Raw genomic sequence first — 20973 nt, forward strand, 5'->3', positions numbered from 1 at the left:
AAAAATCCTGGCCTTCCTGGGGCCTACATTCCAGGGCAGGAGACAGACCATAGAGCAAGCTGTAGAATAAAATAGAAGATAACGCGAGGAAGGGAAATTAGGGAAGGGAACAGGAATGGGGGAGGCGAAGGGGGTACTTACAATGGGTGTGAATCCGAATCTGATTGGCTCGCTTTTAATTAATGTTCCTTCTGATCCAGTCAGCTTCATGTGTGTGTTTGGGGCTTGGCGAACTTGGCTGCAAGCCTCCCCATCTATGGTTCGGGGCTATAGTTAGGGAGGCCGTGTGACCTGTGCACAGACACTCCGGGGGGGAGGGAACCCCTGAATTTCAAGCAGAACGTTCTCCTTCTCTTCCTGGCCCACCTTGGCTTTCGAGTTCCTCGGACCAGACTGGCTGAAGGTCTTCTTCTTCAGCTCTCAGGATTCGGGAGACAGAGGTTAAGCAGGCCACTTGAATAGCAAGGATAATTGCTCCCTTGCACCCCAAGTGCCACTGTCCCTTCCTGACTAAGGCTTCGTGCGCATGTGGCATCCCCAGGAGAGTTGCTTAGCAGCATCCATGCTGCTGGCTGCTAGCTCATCCTGCAGCCTCCGGTAGGTTTAGGGCCCCTTCCCACCGAGACCCAGCCAGGTGTGGTCTAGGGCTCCAGGGCACATGGTGTGGGCTCTGACGGGTGAGGAAGCCCTCTCTTCCCTCTCTCACCCAGAGCCCCCAGAAGGTGGCCTAGGGGCCGGGGGGCAACCACAGATGGTGTCCCAGGGATGGGCGGGTGGGCAGCCAAGGCCAAGCTCAGAGAAGCTGCCTGCGCAGCCTCCTGCGGGGGCCCCCAGACACGCAGACACGGCACCCCCAACCTCCAGCCTTCCTGGCTCCATCTGTTGCTGTTCCACACAGACTAGGCCTCACGTCCCATTTATTGTCTGAGAATTAGAGTAGCCCCAGGTCACTGGACAGATAATGGATCTGGCTTGAGGCCAGGTGGCAGGCCTACCAGGGGCTGTGCTCCCCTCCCCGCCCCCTGCCTGCAGCCCAGCTCTGCTCAACGGAGGAGCCGGGCCCTGCCCTCAGCCAGTGGGTAGATGAGGGAGGGTATGGACCTTCTGCAAGATGTCACCTGCTTCTCACTCGTACATCCATTCAAAAAATATTTATGGAGAGTCTGTCCGGGTCCTGGCACTGTGCTGGGTGTTGGGGATATAGCCGTGACCAAAACAGACCGAATGTCATGGGGCTCACACTCAGGAGGGACTTCATTTCTTTTTTTTTTTTTTTAATTTATTTTTTATTGGTGTTCAATTTACTAACATACAGAATAACCCCCAGTGCCCGTCACCCATTCACTCCCACCCCCCGCCCTCCTCCCCTTCTACCACCCCTAGTTCGTTTCCCAGAGTTAGGAGTCTTTACGTTCTGTCTCCCTTTCTGATATTTCCCACACATTTCTTCTCCCTTCCCTTATATTCCCTTTCACTATCATTTATATTCCCCAAATGAATGAGAACATATAATGTTTGTCCTTCTCCGATTGACTTACTTCACTCAGCATCATACCCTCCAGGTCCATCCACATTGAAGCAAATGGTGGGTATTTGTCATTTCTAATAGCTGAGTAATATTCCATTGTATACATAAACCACATCTTCTTTATCCATTCATCTTTCGTTGGACACCGAGGCTCCTTCCACAGTTTGGCTATCGTGGCCATTGCTGCTATAAACATCGGGGTGCAGGTGTCCCGGCGTTTCATTGCATCTGTATCTTTGGGGTAAATCCCCAACAGTGCAATTGCTGGGTCCTAGGGCAGGTCTATTTTTAACTGTTTGAGGAACCTCCACACAGTTTTCCAGAGTGGCTGCACCAGTTCACATTCCCACCAACAGTGTAAGAGGGTTCCCTTTTCTCCGCATCCTCTCCAACATTTGTGGTTTCCTGCCTTGTTAATTTGCCCCAATCACTGGTGTGAGGTGGTATCTCATCGTGGTTTTGATTTGTATTTCCCTGATGGCAAGTGATGCAGAGCATTTTCTCATGTGCATGTTGGCCATGTCTGTGTCTTCCTCTGTGAGATTTCTGTTCATGTCTTTGGCCCATTTCATGATTGGATTGTTTGTTTCTTTGGTGTTGAGTTTAATAAGTTCTTTATAGATCTTGGAAACTAGCCCTTTATCTGATACGTCATTTGCAAATATCTTCTCCCATTCTGTAGGTTGTCTTTGAGTTTTGTTGACTGTATCCTTTGCTGTGCAAAAGCTTCTTATCTTGATGAAGTCCCAATAGTTCATTTTTGCTTTTGTTTCTTTTGCCTTCGTGGATGTATCTTGCAAGAAGTTACTGTGGCCGAGTTCAAAAAGGGTGTTGCCTGTGTTCTTCTCTAGGATTTTGATGGAATCTTGTCTCACATTTAGATCTTTCATCCATTTTGAGTTTATCTTTGTGTATGGTGAAAGAGAGTGGTCTAGTTTCATTCTTCTGCACGTGGATGTCCAATTTTCCCAGCACCATTTATTGAAGAGACTGTCTTTCTTCCAGTGGATAGTCTTTCCTCCTTTATCGAATATTAGTTGCCCATAAAGTTCAGGGTCCACTTCTGGATTCTCTATTCTGTTCCACTGATCTATGTGTCTGTTTTTGTGCCAGGGACTTCATTTCTAGGTGGCCAGCGCCGAACCCAGGGAAGCTCCCTGTCTGTGTTTGATGAGCAAATGGGTGGAGGTTCGACTTGGAGCCAGAGCCTCTCAGAGTTGGAGGGGTCCCCCGCTCTTTCAGCTCGGTTCCGCAGACACTTCTGAGCCCGGGGCGCTGGGTCTGAGGGTGCAGGTTGGTTTAGGCACCAGCCCCACCCATGGGGAGCTCACCCATGGGCAGAGGAGACACAGCCAAGAGGCACAGGGCTCAGTCCGGAGCTCAGTGGTCCTGGGTGCAGGACACAAGGGCAAGGTGGGCACCTAGACCCTTATTTTGCAGATAATAATGATAAGTGAGGTTTATCGAGGGCTTCTTTGGTGCCAGGACTGTGCTGAGGGGCTTACATGTACTGTCTCCCGAAGAAACTGAAGCCCCAGGAGGGAGGGACTGGCACCCTCATCGGTGTGCACAGAGCCAGACGCCGGCTCCAGGAGCTCAGAGCGTGCACAGTGGGTCCCTTCACCCACCACCCAGCCACCGAGGACCACCGGCCTCAGCAGATGAGAGGAGGCTCGGAATGGGCTGGGGCATCTCAGAAGCGAGCTGCTCACCTCCCTTTCAAAGGGGGCTTTCAAGGTCATGGACGTCAAGGGCGATTGTCTCTGATGTAGTGCAGCCCCTCCTCTGGCCTCTGAGATATCCCAGAGGGGCCAAGGTTGAGGGGGTGAGCACAGGCCCCCTGCCCTGCCTCGGGTTCCACAGCTTCCGTGTGGGCAGTGCCAGCCCAGGGCTGAGCCTTGGCAAGGAGGATGCCGGGCTTTGGATCCCTGCAGGGTGGGCATGCTCTCGATGGATGATGGGCTCTCTCCGAAGATAAATCCAAAGAGACAAAGCAGAGGAGTGGCCCAGCCCTGGAGGGTGTGAAGGGGGCCTATGATCCACCCCCGCTGCTGACAGTAGCAGCATCTGGGCAAGCGGCAGCCTGTGGTTGGGGGATTATTTGATCCTGAGTATAGACTGACGTTGTGTTTAGGGCCAGAGGGCATAAGAAGCGTGTTTTATACTTTTTAGGTTTCGCAATAGGTTTCTGCTGAGAATCCTCCGTGATCATCTCACTTAAGAGAGGTGCTGATGGGGCACCCGGGTGGCTCAGTGGGTTGAGCCTCCAACTCTTGATCTCAGCTCAGATCTTGATCTCAGTGTCGTGAGTTCAAGCCCTGCGTTGGGCTCCATGCTGAGTATGGAGCCTCCTTTTTAAAAAAAATGAGGCTGCTGATAATCTCTTGGGGAAGACAACCAACATCCACGATACGAGGCGGTGCTAAATCGAGAAGCAAGGCAGCATCATGGAGAGAAAACCACCGAAGACTGTGCACCCCGTGAACAGTACCCCCTTTGAGTTGTGCAGTCCACCACCCATGCAACTATACAGGGGATCTGATTAGGTCCAGGGTTTGTACCATTATTCTCACTCAGTTCACGGCACTCAACAAAAATTTACTAAGTTCCTGCCATCAGTCAGGCACAATTCCAGACATTCGGATCACAGCAGAGAACAAGACCAAGCACCACCCGTTGCACAGCTTACATCCTAATCCAGAGGTCACGCAGACTGAGGCCTGAGTCCTGGTCTTGCCACTGCATTAATTAATCTCCCTGAGCTTCGGTTTCCTTATCTGTAAAATGGTCACAACGGTGATACGTACTTCATAAGGTCCTTGTGATAAATAATTGAGGTAGCACTTGGCTCCAGGTCTGGCACATGGAAGGCCCTCAGTAAAGGACAGCCGGCATTATTATCACCAATAGTGGGTTTGGGCGGGGACAGGCATGTGAAGCTGATGGTACGGGGGAATCATAAGACATAGAGGAGACAGACAAAATGCCTTAGCAAAAGCAGGAGTCAGGGTGGCTCCTGGAGGATGGTTAGGGCTTACAGAGGGCCAGAGGAGCAGGTCCTTCTAAGGATGAGTGTCCTGAGGAACGTGGGAATGGGGAGGGAGGCAGTCACTGACCAGTGGGGAGGCCCCTGATTTGAGGACCATATTTTCCCAAACCCAGGGTCAGGACATACATGATCCAGCAAAGAAGTTCTGTGTTTCTTCCAGCTATGAGAAGCAGTCTGAGAAAAGGTGTGGTCATCAAAATTCTGGGATTTAGGGAGAGTTCTATATTTTATTAGGATCCGAGACATCACATTTAACATAGGGTCTGTCTCTTGACGGATCTGGGAAATATGACCCCAACCGAGCTGGACATACTGGTGGGTAAGGTCAGGGGAGGGCAGGTGGGATCAGGGTTTGGCCAAGCAGATACACTTGTTGAGGTAAGGTCAAGGCAGATGGCCAGGATTCCTGGTTGCTAGCAACAGAGGTCACACCAGACCCCGTAAGCAGATTCATGATTCATGATTCAAGGGGCTGAGGCTGAAGAGCCAGACTGGGAACACAGGGAAGCACCCAGTGAGCCCCTGAGGACCCAGAGCAGCAAGTTGGGTCAGTGTTTGGCCATCTGGGTGGGAGGTATGATTGGCCCCGTGTCAGGCGCCCCTCGTTGGCCAGCAGAGGACCCTGAAGTGGGAGGAGCCCCACTTCAGCTCTCGTGATGGAAGGTGAGGAGCTGCAGCCCATCAGTCCCCCCAAATCAGGAAAGGGACTTGGATATCCAACTGCCAGGATGCCTACAGACGGTTATAACCGTGGAAGGTTCTGGAGGGGCTGTACGGTGAGAGTGATAATTATGGAACGCCGATCTCACAGTGGGGTTCGAGAGGAGCCAAGCACCCGGACCAACTGGAAGGCTGCTGGAACCCCTGGGGGGGAGGGCACAGTCTAGAAGGGGCAGATATGAAGGCATTTGTGGGGATTAACTTACCAGAGGCCTGGGGCGTCCTCTCTGAATGCTGAGAGCTGCCCCACGTCCCAGGGGCCTGGGGAGCAGCTGTCAGAGCTCTGGAGGGTCACATGGCCCCAGGCAGACATTCAGCGGTCCCCTTGCTAATCACCAGGAAGGACCGCGGGCCTCAGGCAGGAGGCAGTGAGCCATTAGCGATGCCCGCTGTAGAGACAGAGCCCCGGGGGTGGCAGGTGTACCACGCGTTTGTTATCTGGGCCCCCCCAGAATGCCTCCAGTGTTCCGAAGGAGAGGCTAGAGCCCAGAGAGCTGGGACTTGTGCCAGGCCCCAAGCCCGGGAGCAGCAGGGCTGACATAAGCCCGAGGGCCGGGACTCCCAGGCCACCGGCCTTTTGGCTGGGACGGAGGCTCAGTGGTGTTTCTGACCCCGGGTGGACTGGGCAAAAATGAGAGCCACCAAGGACTTTCGTTACACCCTGCAGGAGACAGACGCAGGGATGTCATAGCAAGGGCCTCAGGCCGGAGGGGGGCCCTTTCTCCCTCCACGGCCCAGACAGCGAGTGCAAGGGCCTTTCGTGCAGCAGCGCCTGGAAACACAAGAAGGCCTGGGGGCAGCGGGGCCTCTGCTGGGGTGGCCTCTGGGCCAAGAAGCAGAGGCTGACCTGGGAGCTGCTCCTGACCTTGACTCGGTTCCCCGTCAGGCGCATCCAGGCCTCCCGCCCTCCTCAGGCTGCTGGCATCTGGGGTGGGTTTCCCCGAGGGCCCTCTCCGAGGCAGGTCCTCCCGGGGAGAGGCACCCACCGGGCTCTGGGAGGACGCAGGATGAGGCCTGCATGTCCCCAGGGCTCCCCTCCTTCCACGAGAGCGAGGCTCTGTGGCAGCGGGGAGAGGCCAGGGCTCGGGGCTCCTGCTGGCGGGAGCACCCTTTACCTAGAAATTTGCTTTTCTAGACATTGTAAAACAAAGTTAAGTCTTTCCCCACGATTTACAGAGACGCTGTCTTGTATTTTGTACTTTTGTATTTTTTTTTTTTTGTATTGTGTATTTTTCTTGTGTTTTGCCAGCTCTTCTGTATTTCCAACAGTTTACGGTTTCTGGGTTTCTGCCCACACACCCCTTCCCTACTGGGGGACATTGGGAAGCGATGGGGGCCTGGGATGCTGGAGACTCTCCTTCCCTCTGAGGTCTCTCCCTCACACTCTGTCCCCATCACACTTAAGACCCGAGATACCAGGAAACGTGCCCCCTGGGCTGGGAGTCCCTCCCTCAGCCCCTCGGCTCCCCGAACATAACACAGTTCTCACTCTGCAGGAATTGCCTGGCACATCTGGATCCCCCGGCAGCCCATTGTCCTGTGTTAAACCATCAATGGCTCTCTCATGGGGGAGAGTCCAGGCTCCTCCTTCTCAGGACCAGCAACTTCCTAAACCATCCAGTCTAGGCCTCCCTCTGCGGCCTTGTCCCTCTCCACTTACTGGGCTTTCCCAAATGTATTCGGGCCTTCGCAGGTGCTGGTCCTTCTGTGTCTTAAGCACTCCTCATGCGATCCCTGGCTGTGTGCTCTCGACCCTTTGGATCTTCAGCATCCACTCTGGGGAGCAGCCCTTCCTGATTTCAGAGTCTCCAGTTCTTGTCCCTCCTCTGTGTTCCCATAACCACCCTTCCCCCCTATTTTACCCACCAAAGCACAGCCCACCAGTCACCAATTGTCTGGCTTTTTGTCTGTCTCCCCTGGTAGATTAATAGCAGCCAAACCTACACCCAGGACATCCCATCAGATTTGTCAGGGGATCCCTGGGTGGCGCAGCGGTTTAGCGCCGGCCTTTGGCCCAGGGTGCGATCCTGGAGACCCGGGATCGAGTCCCACGTCCGGCTCCTGGTGCATGGAGCCTGCTTCTCCCTCTGCCTATGTCTCTGCCTCTCTCTCCCTCTGTGTGTGACTATCATAAATAAATAAAATTAAAAAAAAAAAAGATTTGTCACGCACCGTAGGTTTGGGGTTTTCTTATCTTCTTTATGTATTTTAGCATAAGGTTTTATAAAAGGGGCCAGTAATCAGGAAACTGCAGCCACAAGCATAAGCCCTGAGGCCCAATACACGCATGCACACACGCACATGTATGCACACACGCACTGCCACTGGACATCTTCCTATCCCAGACTCAGGGAGCCTCTTATCTCTTCTTGTGGGATCTGCAAAATGATACTGCCTAGGACGGTGGACCAAGGTGGCCCCACCATCACCCGTTCTTCCCGGAGCCTGGAAGAGCTGAGTGTGTCTCCTAGAGCTGAAATTCCAGGAGAACCAGGATTCCTTCCCACTTTCCCCAAACGACACCACTCCTGCACCACCAGGCCACCCCTGCTGAGCCTTTTCCCACTTCCTCTGCCCATACGGGCATACACACGTACAAACACACCAGGGATCTTAACTGGAAAAGTCGGCAAACCCTTTTCATCTTGAAAACACAAAGATAAAAGAATGGGAGGAAAAATCAAAACAGGAAGTCATGAAGTGAGGAGGCTTTCTGAGGTCCCGCCGTGAGCTTGTGCCTGTCCGGGTGACTAACTTTAGAGCATTCACAACCCCTATCGCACACTCTGCCCTTTGACTCTGAATCTACCCCTGAGGCTCAGCCCCAGACGCAGAGTTTCTCAGGGTCACAAGAGCAGGAGCCAGAATCATGTCCCAGCAGAGGGACGGGAGAGAGCATTTGTCTATTCCTTGGATGATACTTTCCAGGTGCTGAGGATGGGAAGGGAGTCTGGCCTGAGGGAACAGTGGGAGCAAAGGCCCAGAGGAGGAAAATCGGGTGGCATTCACCCAGCTTGAGTTCTTACTGCGAGCTGGGCACTGGATGAGGCTCCAGACGTGCCTTTATCAAGGTCACTGACATCGTGGTGTTCCCAGCCTGGTGGCAGGGATCAACCAGGAGCAAAAGTCACCTGGGGAGTGGGAGCATCGGAGGCGGGGGCACGGAGGTATGTGTATAGTCATGAAGTGGCACCGGCAGTGGGGCGAGGGGTTCTATCAAAGCAGGACTGAGCTGGGGCTGCAAGGGCTCTGATGTCTGAACAAGGAGTTCGGCTTTTCAAATCTAAGCAATAGGGAGCCATTGAATCTTATGGAGCGGGGGAGTCGCTGCAGCAGAGGTGGACTTTAGGTGAGAGTACAGAAGATGGCTTGGCGAGAGCATTGAAGAGGGAGGACACTAGAGGCAGGCAGGCAAATCTGGGGCCCACTCCAGGAATCCCACAGAACAATCCCGCAAGCTCGAGAGCGAATAAAGTCTCCATCCAAAATAGATCTCCAGCCAGACTGCCTGAGAGTCTGAAAACCCAGGAGAGTGCACCTGTGGGCCCAAAGACTGTCGCTAAAGGCTCCTGCCGGCGTCGGCACAGATGACCTGCAGGGAGGAACGGACTGACCCATTATCCCCCAGTGTCCTCCTTAGCAGGCTTTCATTTATTGGATTAACTGGTCGAAGAGATCAGGGCCCCGAAGAATGGGACGTGAGGCCAGTGCATTCTGATCCGGACAGAGAGAGGGAAGGAGCAGAGCCAGAGGCCTGGACAGAAATGGACAGAAATGGCCACGAGGGTTGCACGTGCATGTGTGTATAAATGTGTGTCCATGTGCACGTGTGTTGGGGACTGTCACTAGTCAGTTGGGTATACCCCGGGCACCCCGCTTTCGGTGAAGAGCACACAGTGTTTAGGAGCTTGAGACACCCCTTTGACCCCCGCTGAGAGGGCCATGGTGACACCCAGAGCCCCAAACCTGCACAAACTTGTCCTGGCTGTCACTTGCCAGTGCAGTGACCAGGGGCGACTTTCCTCATTTGTCCGGTCACACCTTCCCCTGGGCAACATTAACTAAGTAACTATGTTTAAGTGCTTTTAGTGAAGTGTCACGGGCTGTGAGGTGGGGGTGATGCTTCCTTCAGGCCCCGGGTGGGGACACAGGGGGCCTGACATTTGCCGTGGGCCTCAATGAGGACTATGCTTCCCATCTTATGCTGACTCTGTCTCTCTCTCATTTAGTATCAACTTCCATCTGGAGGAGAGAGGAGAGAAGACTGCACGAAGTCTAGCAGGGGGGTCTGGGAGGCATGGGACAGCGCGTGGTGGCAGGAGTATGACTGGGGGGCCTGTCCAAAAATTGATCCCCTACCAAAGCTTGGAATTTCGCCATTAGACCTCCCCTCTCCTGGTTCAGCGTTTCCCGTGACCCCAGGTCCTCCTTTAAATCATCACCTGGTCCTCCTTTAAAATGTCACCTGATGGCGACTGTTGCCTTCCTGCTTGCTTCATCTGTGCTTCGTGCAATGACGTTCTCTGATTTCTCCCCACACCCCTGCACCCACATGAGGTAACTCTGACCCTGTCTCAGATTGCATGGGTGCTGTAAGTAGTTGTGTGAGGCCCCGGCAGCCTAGGGAGCCCCTAGGGTAGTGCTTTCCAAACATTGTTGGAAATACTTGGGGATCTTGCAAAAACACTGATGTCTGGCTCCCCCACCCCAGACATTGTGGCTAAAGCAGTAGGGGTGCAACCTGGGCACTGGGGTTTTCTTAAACTTCCCAGGAGATTCTAAAATACAGCCAAGTTTAAGAATCACTAGGGGAAGACACTGAGTGAGCAAGTTTAAGGGGCTCCTTTTTTTTTTTTTTTTTTTTAAGATTTTACTCATTTATTGGTCAGAGAGAGAGATCACAAACAGGGAGAGAGGCAGGCAGAGGCAGAAGCAGATCCCCCACTGAGCAGGGACCCCCTCCGATGGGGGGGCTCTATCCTAGGAGCCCGAGATCATGATCTGACACCTGGGGGGTGTCCCTAAGGGGCTTCACAACAGAGTTGAGGGCCAGCCCCTCCTGAGAAGCTCACGAGAACCCCTGAGGTCCTACTTCTGATCTATGACCACTTTCTCCCTAATTAAATTAGCCCAAGTCTCACCTCCGGTGTGAGACAGGAGGCGGCGGAGCGAGGGTGCCTCCAGCCGGACGGTGCCAAGTGCAAATTGCCACTCCATGCCCCCCAGGTCCGAGGCTTCAGCTCTGCCAACCCAGGAGCTCAGTTTTCTTACCCCTAAGATGGATTGTCACTGGAGGGTTAGAAGCATTTTGTGAGGCTTTGTAAGGTTAACAAGAATCAAATAGAACAATGTACATAAATTGCTCAGCGGAGGCTTAGGGCTTTGTAAGCATCTGTCCAATGACCTGATGTTACCATCCTTGTCTTTTTCATTGTCATCCTTAGCACTGCCATCCCGTGTCCTTCTGGTAACAGACTTGGGGTGACTCTGTACCTTCTGTCCTGGGCCCAGAGGCAAGGCCCTGTGGCTGCAGCCTAGCCTTGCTTCCTACAGCTAAGAGGGCCACCAAGAAGAAGCAGAGAAGGGGACAGCCCAGGGTGTAGGAATCTGGGTAGCCCGGAGAGGCTGGTGGCCACGTTCAAGGTCACTCGGCTGGGCGGGGTGCGGGGTGAGCCGCCTCCCGAGTCTGGAGTCGGTCCTTGCAGCCTTCCTGAGCTGATTCCCCGGGTTAGAAACGTCTTGCTTCTGTGCACAAAATTCAGCTTTGCAGCAGCGGCGGGAAATCCTAAGAAGCTGAAGCTCCAGGGCAGGTTATTTTGAAAATATCTCGTCCTCAATCAGTTCCTGGGGTTCAGGAAGAGCCTGGCCGGAGGCCCCCAGCACCCACTGCTCCCGGGGGCAGCCTTTCCAAGGGAGGGCCTGGCCTCGGCCGCCCGCGGGCACACCACGCACCCTGAAACCTGCTTGCAATCAGTTGTACAATGTTATTCAATTTCAGGGAGGTTGTTTCCCCCCAAACCATTTGTGGGGCAACAAGGAAGCAGAGAAGCCTGCGTGAACAAAGATATTTGTGCTCCCCAGAGCTTCTGGAACATGTAAATTGGTAGGCATGAGTCTGCACCTCACTTCTTTAGGACCTTTTTTTTTTTTTTTAAGATTTTGTTTATTTATTCATGAGAGACACAGAGAGAGGCAGAGACACAGGCAGAGGGAGAAGCAGGCTCCGTGCAGGGAGCCCGGTGTGGGACTCGATCCTGGGAATCTGGGATCAGGCCCTGAGCCAAAGGCAGATGCTCAGCCTCTGAGCTACCCAGGCATCCCGACATCTATCTTTTCAATTCAAAGTTTAAATGTTCGTCGTGGAAGAGTTGGAAACCACGAACACCCACCTAAGCCGGGGAGATTGCCACTATTAACATCTTGATGGATTTTCTTACCGACTGTGTGTGTGTGTGTGTGTGTGTGTGTGTGTGTGTGTGTAATAGACAGGGATCATTTTACATACATAACTTGCTTCTGACTGTTGCACTAACCATTAGCTCTTGTGCAATTCCCAAGTCATTAAGTATTCTTTGAAAACACCACTTCTCAATGACCTCATAATATTCTGTAATACTGGGGTACTGGAATTCATTTTGGCAACGCCCCCTTATTGGGCATTTATTATTTTGTTCTCTATTATAAATAACACTGAGCAGCAAATGTCCTCATGTGCTTCTCTATTGATTTACTGGCCAAAGGCTATGAACCTTTGAAAAGTCCTTGAGACACTAGGTCAAATGCACCTGCAGGAAGGTACGGAGAGGCCCGTGTCCCAGCCTCTGTCAACTGGGTCTTCTGGTAGATGAGGTACACTTGAGATGTGATGGGCCCCCCAGCACTCGGCAACTCCTTGAAAAGGCTCAGGGTAGGTGACATCCACCACCCAAGATTTGGTGTTGAAGGTTTGTCTCACTGAAGAGGGGGCTGCATTTGTCCTTTGAGGCTTCCGGGATGAGGCCCACGCCAACGGCATGAAGATTTCCATGGCAATCATGGGATTATAGACACCAAGGAACGGGCTTCCCCGATCCCACCCCAGGCAGCTAGATCTTCTTTTGAGGCTGAAGCTTTCTGAGGTTCAAGGACCAGCTGGCAGGTTAGACCCCAGGACCCCTGACACCCTACCCTGGGGCACTGTGAACTGACCATCTCCACTACCATCTTGAAACATTGAAAAACCTTGACTCTGCTCCTCTGACACTTTCTAAACCTCTGCTCCCTCTGCTGTAAGATGAAGTTATGAAGATTAAATCTGATTACATTGATGACAGCTGTTAGTGTTGGTGTGGGTATTAGTAGGAGAGCGAGTGAGAGAAGACAGTTACGAGCCAGATCCGGATTCGGTCTCAAGTCACAGCCCCCTACAGAAATTGGAACAGAAAAGAGAGGCATTTGGGGGTCTGGGGAGAGGATTGTTCACATTTTTTTTTTAAATGCAGAACAGAACGCCTGGGTGGCTAGTGGTTGAGCATCTGCCTTCAGCCCGGGTCATGATCCCGGGGTCCCAGGCTCGAGTCCTGCGTCAGGCTCCCCGCATGGAGCCTGCTTCTCCCTCTGCCTATGTCTGCATCTCTCTGTGTGTCTCTCATGAATAAATAAATAAAATCTTTAAAATATATATATAGAACTAGCTTCCTTTAGAACATCTGGTACCTGTATTTTATTTATTTGTTCTTTAATTCGTCTGCCTCTCAAAGCAGTAGTGGTCCAGAGTTCATAACCACTGATGCCACTGCAAAGCCTATAGTATGGGTGATGTGCTGCAGTCTGCTCAGGCCGGCTCTTGAGGGCCTGTTGCTACATTTTTAGGAGTTCTGCAAACCCATGGGTAAACATGGCCATTATCAAAACTTAAGTTATGCAAACTTCCAATTAAATAAATTATATCCAAAGCAAAGGTGCTAAGGGTTTTTTGTTTTGTTTTGTTTTTTGTTGTTGTTTTGTTTTTTTGTTTTTTTGGTGCTGGGGGTTAACAAATCCCCTAGTTATTTTACTGCTCTGGTTCTCCAGATAACTTGTGTCTCTTGTCTCCACGGTGGAAAGCTCACGTGACCGTGGACTGCCAGGAGCCTCTTCTGACTCGACTTTTGGTGACATCACCCTGGTAGATCAAAAACGAGCGTAGTGGGAATATTTACACCACTGAAATTGGCAAATGCTCCCAAGAGGGCCTTTTTTTTTTTTTCCTGGAAAACCAGTTAAACAGTTATCAGCACACCACTGCCTGTAACGTCAATCGCTCCCCCACTTCACTGCACTCCCCAAAGGGAGCTCCGTTCATTGCTTTTAGCTGTTTCCTTTTGCACTTATCCCCGGATTTCTTAATTGCATGCTTTCACCGCCATGTCTAGATTTTTTTAAATCTTAGACATTGTATGTTGACTTCCCATTATGGAAGATAAGGATCTGGCTCCCTTCCAGCTACACACACACACACTTTCCCTACCTCTGTGCTCCCGGTATGTTATAGTTTAACTCTTGTTTCAATAAATATTCAGGATTTACATTATTACAACTATGTAAATATTGTACATAAATCATTATCACTATGATTTACATTAGCTTTCTTTATACACCCTTTGTCCTGGAGTTAATCATGGTGTTTTTTTAATTGAGTTGATTTCTCCATAGAACAGTGGTTTCTCTGATATTTTTTTTCTTAGTACTGGAACTTGTCTTTCAAACAAATGTTATGTGGTAACGTATGGTATAAAATAGGAAACGCAGAGCTGCCAGGTTGAAAGGGGGTTCTTCCCTTGAGGGCTACCATGTACAGTCAAGTAGGTTGTGCACTGCACAACTGTAGGGGTCACCATTCACATGAGCAACAATGTGATTTAGTCATGACAATCATAATTCCCCACCCTATTGGGGAATGCATCCATTGTGTAAGGCGAGGTCCACCTGGGAGTATACATTACATCGGGATCATTCTCAGCTTTAAAAAGACCTATTCCCTTCCCAATGCAGGGCTCTGACCTCACCCCATTCTGAATAGGTTCCAGGGATGTTGCTTAACCTGTCCGTCCAGTGCATCACCCACACAGGCTGCTAGCCAGAAGCTGCTGCTAGCTGATGGCCACCTATTGACTGTTTCGGTGCCCCTCACATGCGCCTGGGCTGGGCTGGGTGCCAAAAGCTTAATGCAGGCAGCTTTGCTCAGGGATCACTCGGATGTAGCCCTCGGGATCATATGGTGCTGTCAGAGAGTATGTGAGCTGTGGGAGCTGTCTGCCCTTGGAAGTCGGGGCTAGAGGAGGGGACTTGACCCAAAGAGCTGTGGGATTCCAAAAGCTCAGCCTTGAGGGTCACCCCTAGGCAGGAACCCCCGTTTGCCTTCAGCTGGGTAAACTTGGGCAAGTTGCTTAAGCTTTCTGGGCCTCACTCAAGTTCCTCATACCTAAATCACAGGGTGTGTGAGAGTCAGAGAAAATAATGTGTAACCTTGACAAATGCCATGGTCACATGTGGCTCAATCTGCTTAGACTCTGATTTAAAGAAAGAGTCCAACAGCCCAAAAGTAATTGAAAAGATATCCCAGGGGCACCTGGGTGGCTCAGTGAGTGGTTGAGCATCTGCCTTTGGCTCAGGGCGTGATCCCGGGGGTCCTGGGATCAAGTCCCACATTGGGCTCCCCGCAGGGCGCCTGCTTCTCCCTCTGCCTGTGTCTCTGCCTCTCTCTCTGTGTCTCTCATGAATAAATAAATAAAATCTAAAAAAAAAAATAAACAGATATCCCAGTTCTAACTGCATCCCCCATAGAATGGCAAAGGGGACCCCTTCCTAACTGATGACGGTGTTCCCCAGATCTCCATTGCCCCCATTCTGTAGTTTTCCCACGATGCACGTTGTCAGCCAAGCTCTCCTGAGTACACCTCCGATGCTGTTTTCCTCTCCCTCTTCCTCTGCCTCATGTCTCACCCTCTGTACCATTGCCATTTGCTCTTGGGTCTGTTTCTTCGCTACCCATCTCACCATTGCTGTGTCACAAAAAAAAAAAAAATCAGATGATCTGGAAATGAGCTGCTAGAGATGCGGGCAGGAAGTGGGTGGGGAGAGGTTACTGCAGGACACAGACTCTGAAATCACCCTGGCCCCATCATGCTGGCAAAGCGTAAAGCACATGAAGCAGAGGCTTTGCAAAAATTGATTCTCTTCTTTATTCATCAGTTGAGGGTCCTAAAGGGTGGGGGGGTGAGGTATGGCCTGCCCAAGATGCCTCTGATGACCTAACCACTATTCCCATGGGCAGTGACTGGGAAAATCCTGTTTCCTCCAATACCCCAAAATCTAATATTCAAAAGGCCTGAGGACGGAAACACGGCTTCTGGCTATAATTTTCCTTCCCTTCATTAAACATGGACTGCCCTGCCCTGTGTTCCTTGTTGCGTCTTTTGTGGAATCCATTCCCTTTGAAGGATGTCTCTCAGGTCATGTACCTAGCACGTAGCATATGTGCCAGGCTTGTAAGGAGCTGGATAATCAGAGACAAGAGACAGATCCCGTCCTCGGTTGCTCACAGATAGAAACAGGCCGCATTGCACCTGATGGTGCCTCATAGAAGGCGGCCTAGAATGCTAGGAGCACACAGAGGAGGAGCTCTTACCCCTTTGAGGGGTCAGGGAAGACCTCCTGGAGGAGCTGTTATTATCTAATCTGTATGACAATAATACTACTGTGCTATACCCAGCGTTCACTGTGATGATAATTTGCACACGAAGCACTTTGCCAAGTGTTAGCTCATTCAGTCTTCACCAAAGGCTGAGAGGCAGGTGTTACTCTCCTGCTTTCAGAGATCAAGAAATTGAAGCTCATCGAACCTCACTGACTTTAACAGGACCACGGAGCTAAAAGGGAGCAGAGCTGTAATTCAAACACAGGCCTCTGTGCCTCCAGAGACTACGCTTTGAGCCACGGGGCACTGTGCACAGGTGTTTAAGATGCACACTGAACACTTGGACCAGCCTAAGCAGGGATGCAAAGGTGGATACGACAGTGGTAGGTCCTCAGGGACCTTCCAGCCCAGAATAACGTCTCTTCTTCAGGGCCACCCTAGGACCATCCGACTAATCCCCATTTCTCTCTCTCTCTTTCTCCTTGGCAGACGGGCAGGATTGAACCCAACTACCCCAAGGTCTGTGGTCACCAGGGCAACGTGCTGGACATCAAGTGGAACCCATTCATTGACAACATCATTGCCTCGTGCTCAGAGGACACGTCGGTGAGCAGGAGGGGGGCTCCCCAAGGAGGGCAGACCCCCTGGGGGCTCCTCCCCACTTCCTCCTGGAGCCCTCCCTTCCTGAACGCCTCTCCTCCTCCCTTCTTTGCCCTTCTTCTACCAGCGTTGTTGTTGTCTTTCCAGCTAGCCCCGGATGGGGAGGGAGTCGGGAAAAGGACTGAGAAAGTGAATCCGTGGAATATTTGGCAGATCTGGCACCTCTAGTGTGATGTCGTTTGGAGGTGTTGATTTTGTAGGTGAGACTTAAAACACGAAGCTTAGGGAGGTGATTGAGCGCTCGTCTGTGGTCTCAGAAGAAGACCTTCCTCCCTGTCCGTATTTTCCCTCCTGCCCTTCCTGGGCCAGGGAGGATGCGGCTGGGGCTGGGGGCAGCTGTGGAGCGCAGTGGTCAGAGCACAGGGGCTGCGTGACCGGGGAGAGGGCAGGTGGAGGGGCCGCGTCCTTCCCGAGGAGCGGAGAGCGTCAGTGACCACGGTTGGCGCGGCTCTGCCTGCGAGGTGTTGGGCGACTGTCATCAACCTCGAGGGAGGGAGCGGACAGGCTGCAACTTGGAGCTCCTCCGCTCTCTCTGAGCCAGGGTGTAGTTCGTCCTCGGGGTTCCTGTGTGAGAAAGCCACTGCCACCCCCAGACCGCGGCCAAGGAAGGGTCACAGGCAGGGAGTCCGCACGGGAGGGCTGCTGGCTGCACGACCCACGCACCAGGTCTCGTCGTGCCACAAATGCACAGAGCAGTCAGCTGGCAAGCAGGTGAGCAGTGACCAGCTTGGGGACAGGAAGGACACACGAGCCGGGGCTTCTGCCTCGGGTACTAACTCCCACCTGACGGAGGGCAACGGTGCAAGGGTCACTGACGGAGCCGGGCCTGCCTGCTTCTGGCTCAGCAGCACCTCGTTCCCTTCCTGGGTGAGTCAGGTGCCTCTTGCTCCAGGGGCCCGGCTAGTAAACCAGGGATATTCGGGAAAAGCACGAGGCCCGGCACCGACCACACTAGCCGAGCGGCCCTCTTCCATTAGGCCCATGAGATCCCAGGACCACAGGGTGCCCGCCCCGCTCCCGGGGACTGGCCTGCCATCGGAGCTCAGCTGGGCCATCTCCCCACCCGGGACTGAATCTCAGCAGCACCGCTGGCCAGCTGGGCGACCAGGGGCAGATTACTTACCCTCCCTGGGCCTCAGTGTTGCTCCCTTTGTGCAACGGCCGTGTTGAGACGTGCCTTTGGCGGTTGCTATGCGGGGGTAAGGGGGTCTGTGCCCCCCACTGTGCCTGCGGGTCTCTGCCCTGCGCTGGAGCCACCAGCAGTACAAGGGCAGGGCATACGCCGCTCACCGACGTGCTACGCAGAACGAAGTCCCTGCAGCCGCCGAGGTCAGGCCGAGGGCTGTGTGCACGGGGAGGGGAGATGCGTGTTGCCAGAAGTATCGGCGGGGAGTTAGAGAAGGCTGGGCTCTGGAGAAGCTGGACTGGTGCAGAGAAGGCGTTGGAGGAGGCCCCGGGGGAGAGGGCACGGGCCTGCGGGGAGGGTCTCAGTCCCCAGGCCGCTGTCACAAAACACCAGGCTGGGGGGCTTATAAACAGCAGGCATTTACTGCTCACAGTTCTGGAAGCTGAAGTCCGGGAGCAGGTGCCAGAATGGTCTGGGAGAGCCTTCCTTTTGTCGCATGCCCGCGGGGTGGCAGGGGCTGGGGTCTCTGGAGGCTCTATGATAAGGGCACTAATCCCATTCCTGAGGGTTCCACCCTCAAGACCTAGTCACTACCCAGGGGCCCTGCCTCCTAATACCATCAGCTTAGGGGGTAGGATTTCAACATATGGAGGGGACCCTGTGCTCCCCGGGGATCAGGGAAGGGGACCTCTCAGGCCAGAGGGGGGCGGTCACAGCTGGCTCCCTGGAGGAGTGTCCCCCCTCGACACACACACCTCAAGCCACCAGCCCTGGGATGTGGCTCAGCCAAGAGGAGAGGAGCACCCAGGGGAGGACCGTGGCAGGCAGAGGTGAGAGATGAGGGAAAGGACACCAGGCCTGGGGGCACAGCGAGGAGGACTGGCCCAGAGCATGAGCCAGAGAGAAGGAGATGAAGTCTTTGGTCCAGAGGGGACCTAAGCTCCTGCTCCAGCCACCAGTCCAGCTGCCCATAAGCAGCAGCTTAGCCTGGTTGGTTCGCCACCTCTCCTGGGCCTCAGGGCCACTGGAGCTAACAGGCCCCCGGGCCCAGTAACCCCCTGGAGAAGGCCCCAAGGCCCAAGGTCACACAGGGAGGCGGGGCACAGGCGGGGCACAGGCAGGGCCGGCACTCCTCAGCACATCACCAGCCTTCCTAGGTTTACAGGTGAGGAAACTGAGGCCCAGGGCCACTGAGGGCTGGCCTTTGGGATCCACCACTCAGTGTGTACATCACCGCGACTTCTCTGAGCAGGGCCCCATGCCACACGTGCACGAGGGCACACGTGGGGCACACGGAGGGCAGGGCGGGAGGCGTCCTCCGCAGGTCCTGGGAGGGGGGCAGGTAAGGGGAAGGAGCCCGTAGCTCCACAGGCCAGGTCAGGAGGCCTGTCCGCACCACCGGGGCCATGCAGGCTGACCTTCCTGCCTCCCTCGAAGCGCCTCGAGGGGAAGCCACTGAGACACCCTCCCTCCAGGGTGGGAGGCCCAAATGGTCAACTTACTGCACATGGGACACCCAGAACCAGGCTTAGGGGGTCAGGCAGGAGACCTAAGTGCCGGGCTCTGTGCTACTCACGGGGCTCGGGGGCAGGAGAGTGGCTTTGAAGCGGGTCTGGCCCATGTCTCCAGGCGGGGCCCTCTGCTTGTCTCTCTGGACAGTCTGGGGACACTGAAAGGAGCCCACCAGCTCCCCCTGCTCCCCAGTTCCTCTCCCATATCTCCCACCCCTGAAAAACCTCCAGGGAAAGCCAAGCTCATGCCCCCGGCCCCCGCCAGGGCATGAGGAGGGCCTTCAGAGGGGGACCCCAGCCCTCCAGGGCTCCAGGGGAACCTACTCAGACCCCTTCCCAATGCACTCCTGTCCTGAGGGAGCTGTAGGGCCATAACTCTCCCTGGCATCTGGTAGGATCCAGTTCTTTCCGCCGCTGGGTGATGTCACCTATTGTTGAGCGGCTGTGCTTTTTATAGCTTCTGCTGCAGCTAGGGAGGGTGGCTGGCAGCGGCAGGGAAGGGCTCCGTGGGCTTCCAGCCCTGTGCTCCTAGCCTTCCCAGAGGGCCGGCAGCTGCAGAGAAACGGAGAGGTTTCTGACATCTCAAGGAGAGGGGAAGAGGGAGGCAGGGCCCTCTCCCTGGTGGGCTGAGCTCAGCGATTTCCTCTGCTCCTTTATCCAAAGGCTGCCCTCCCACCCCACCCCCACTCCCAGAGAGGAGGGCCCTCCCCAGGAGCCGGGAGTGGGATGGGGCAGGATGTCAGCCCTGCAGCAGCAGCCAGAAGCCACCCACCACCCTGCCCTTCTACACACGCACACACTCTAGAACCATTACCTCTCGGAGCTGGAAGGGAACAGGGTGCCCCCTTCAGAGATGGCCGGACAGTGGCCCCACCGACACACCTGGCCCCGCAGAGCAAGGGGCAGCGCAGCTCTGTCCTTAAGCAGCCAGGCTCAGGCGGCCATAGGTTAGGGTCCACCACTTTCCAGACCTGCGACCTTGAACCTTTACCTCTCTGGGCACAAGCGGCCCTCCTGTAAAACTGGAGATCGTGTTGGACTCCGCATCAGAACAAAATGAATGTACGAAGTTTCGCGTTGATGGTCTACTGCGAACCCCACGGCCCCTGGGGCAGCCAGAGAGCTGGAGTCAGAGACCCAGGGCTCTCCCCACTTCATCTCACTCTTTGCTCATTGAGCCCCCAAGTAGACCTTCTATCACTGGTTTCCAAAAAAAAGACTACGCTGCATGGGAACCTCATATCCGAGAGAGAAATCCCCGACCCCTTCCGAGCCAGATGGGTGATTTCCCGACTCCGCAGCTCACCACCAGCCAGAGCGACGGGGGGCCTGCTCCCGCCAAGTCGGGGGCTCACTCACTGCTGAACCTGCCGATGGCGTGACAGCCAGACTTCTGGGCTTCTAGGATTCTTCCGTTGGCTCACGCATTCAAAACTATGTGCCAGACACTGTTCCTTGCGCTGGAGGCAAAGGTCCTCAGACCTTAGGAGATCCGGTGCCCAATGGAGGAGTCGGCCACCCAGTAGGATGGCCTGGCACGTTATCGGTGCCCGATATCTGCATATGGGCACTGGCAGGCTGTTCCCTCTTTGGGGACAGATAAGCAGGACAAACTGTGACCTCTCCAAGGTGTCAGACCAATGCAGGGGTGAAGGTAGGCGTTGGGCAGCCAGTAAGGTCAAGGCCCTGATTTGAATAGAGATTGTGAGACTGCTAAGCTCC

General features: G+C 53.9%; 1 protein-coding gene across 4 annotated transcripts in view; it reads left to right on the forward strand.

Moving 5' to 3' along the window:
• Positions 1-20973, forward strand: part of CORO2B (coronin 2B) — a 133472-nt gene that overhangs the window by 93998 nt on the left and 18501 nt on the right. For all 4 annotated transcript variants that reach the window (XM_038580819.1, XM_038580820.1, XM_038580822.1 and 1 more), the window contains exon 3: positions 16444-16560. In XM_038580819.1, the coding sequence (XP_038436747.1) occupies positions 16444-16560 (117 nt within the window). The remainder of the gene's footprint in view (positions 1-16443; positions 16561-20973) is intronic.

Source organism: Canis lupus, chromosome 30 (genome assembly GCF_011100685.1).
Source record: "Canis lupus familiaris isolate Mischka breed German Shepherd chromosome 30, alternate assembly UU_Cfam_GSD_1.0, whole genome shotgun sequence".
Taxonomy (NCBI): domain Eukaryota; kingdom Metazoa; phylum Chordata; class Mammalia; order Carnivora; family Canidae; genus Canis; species Canis lupus.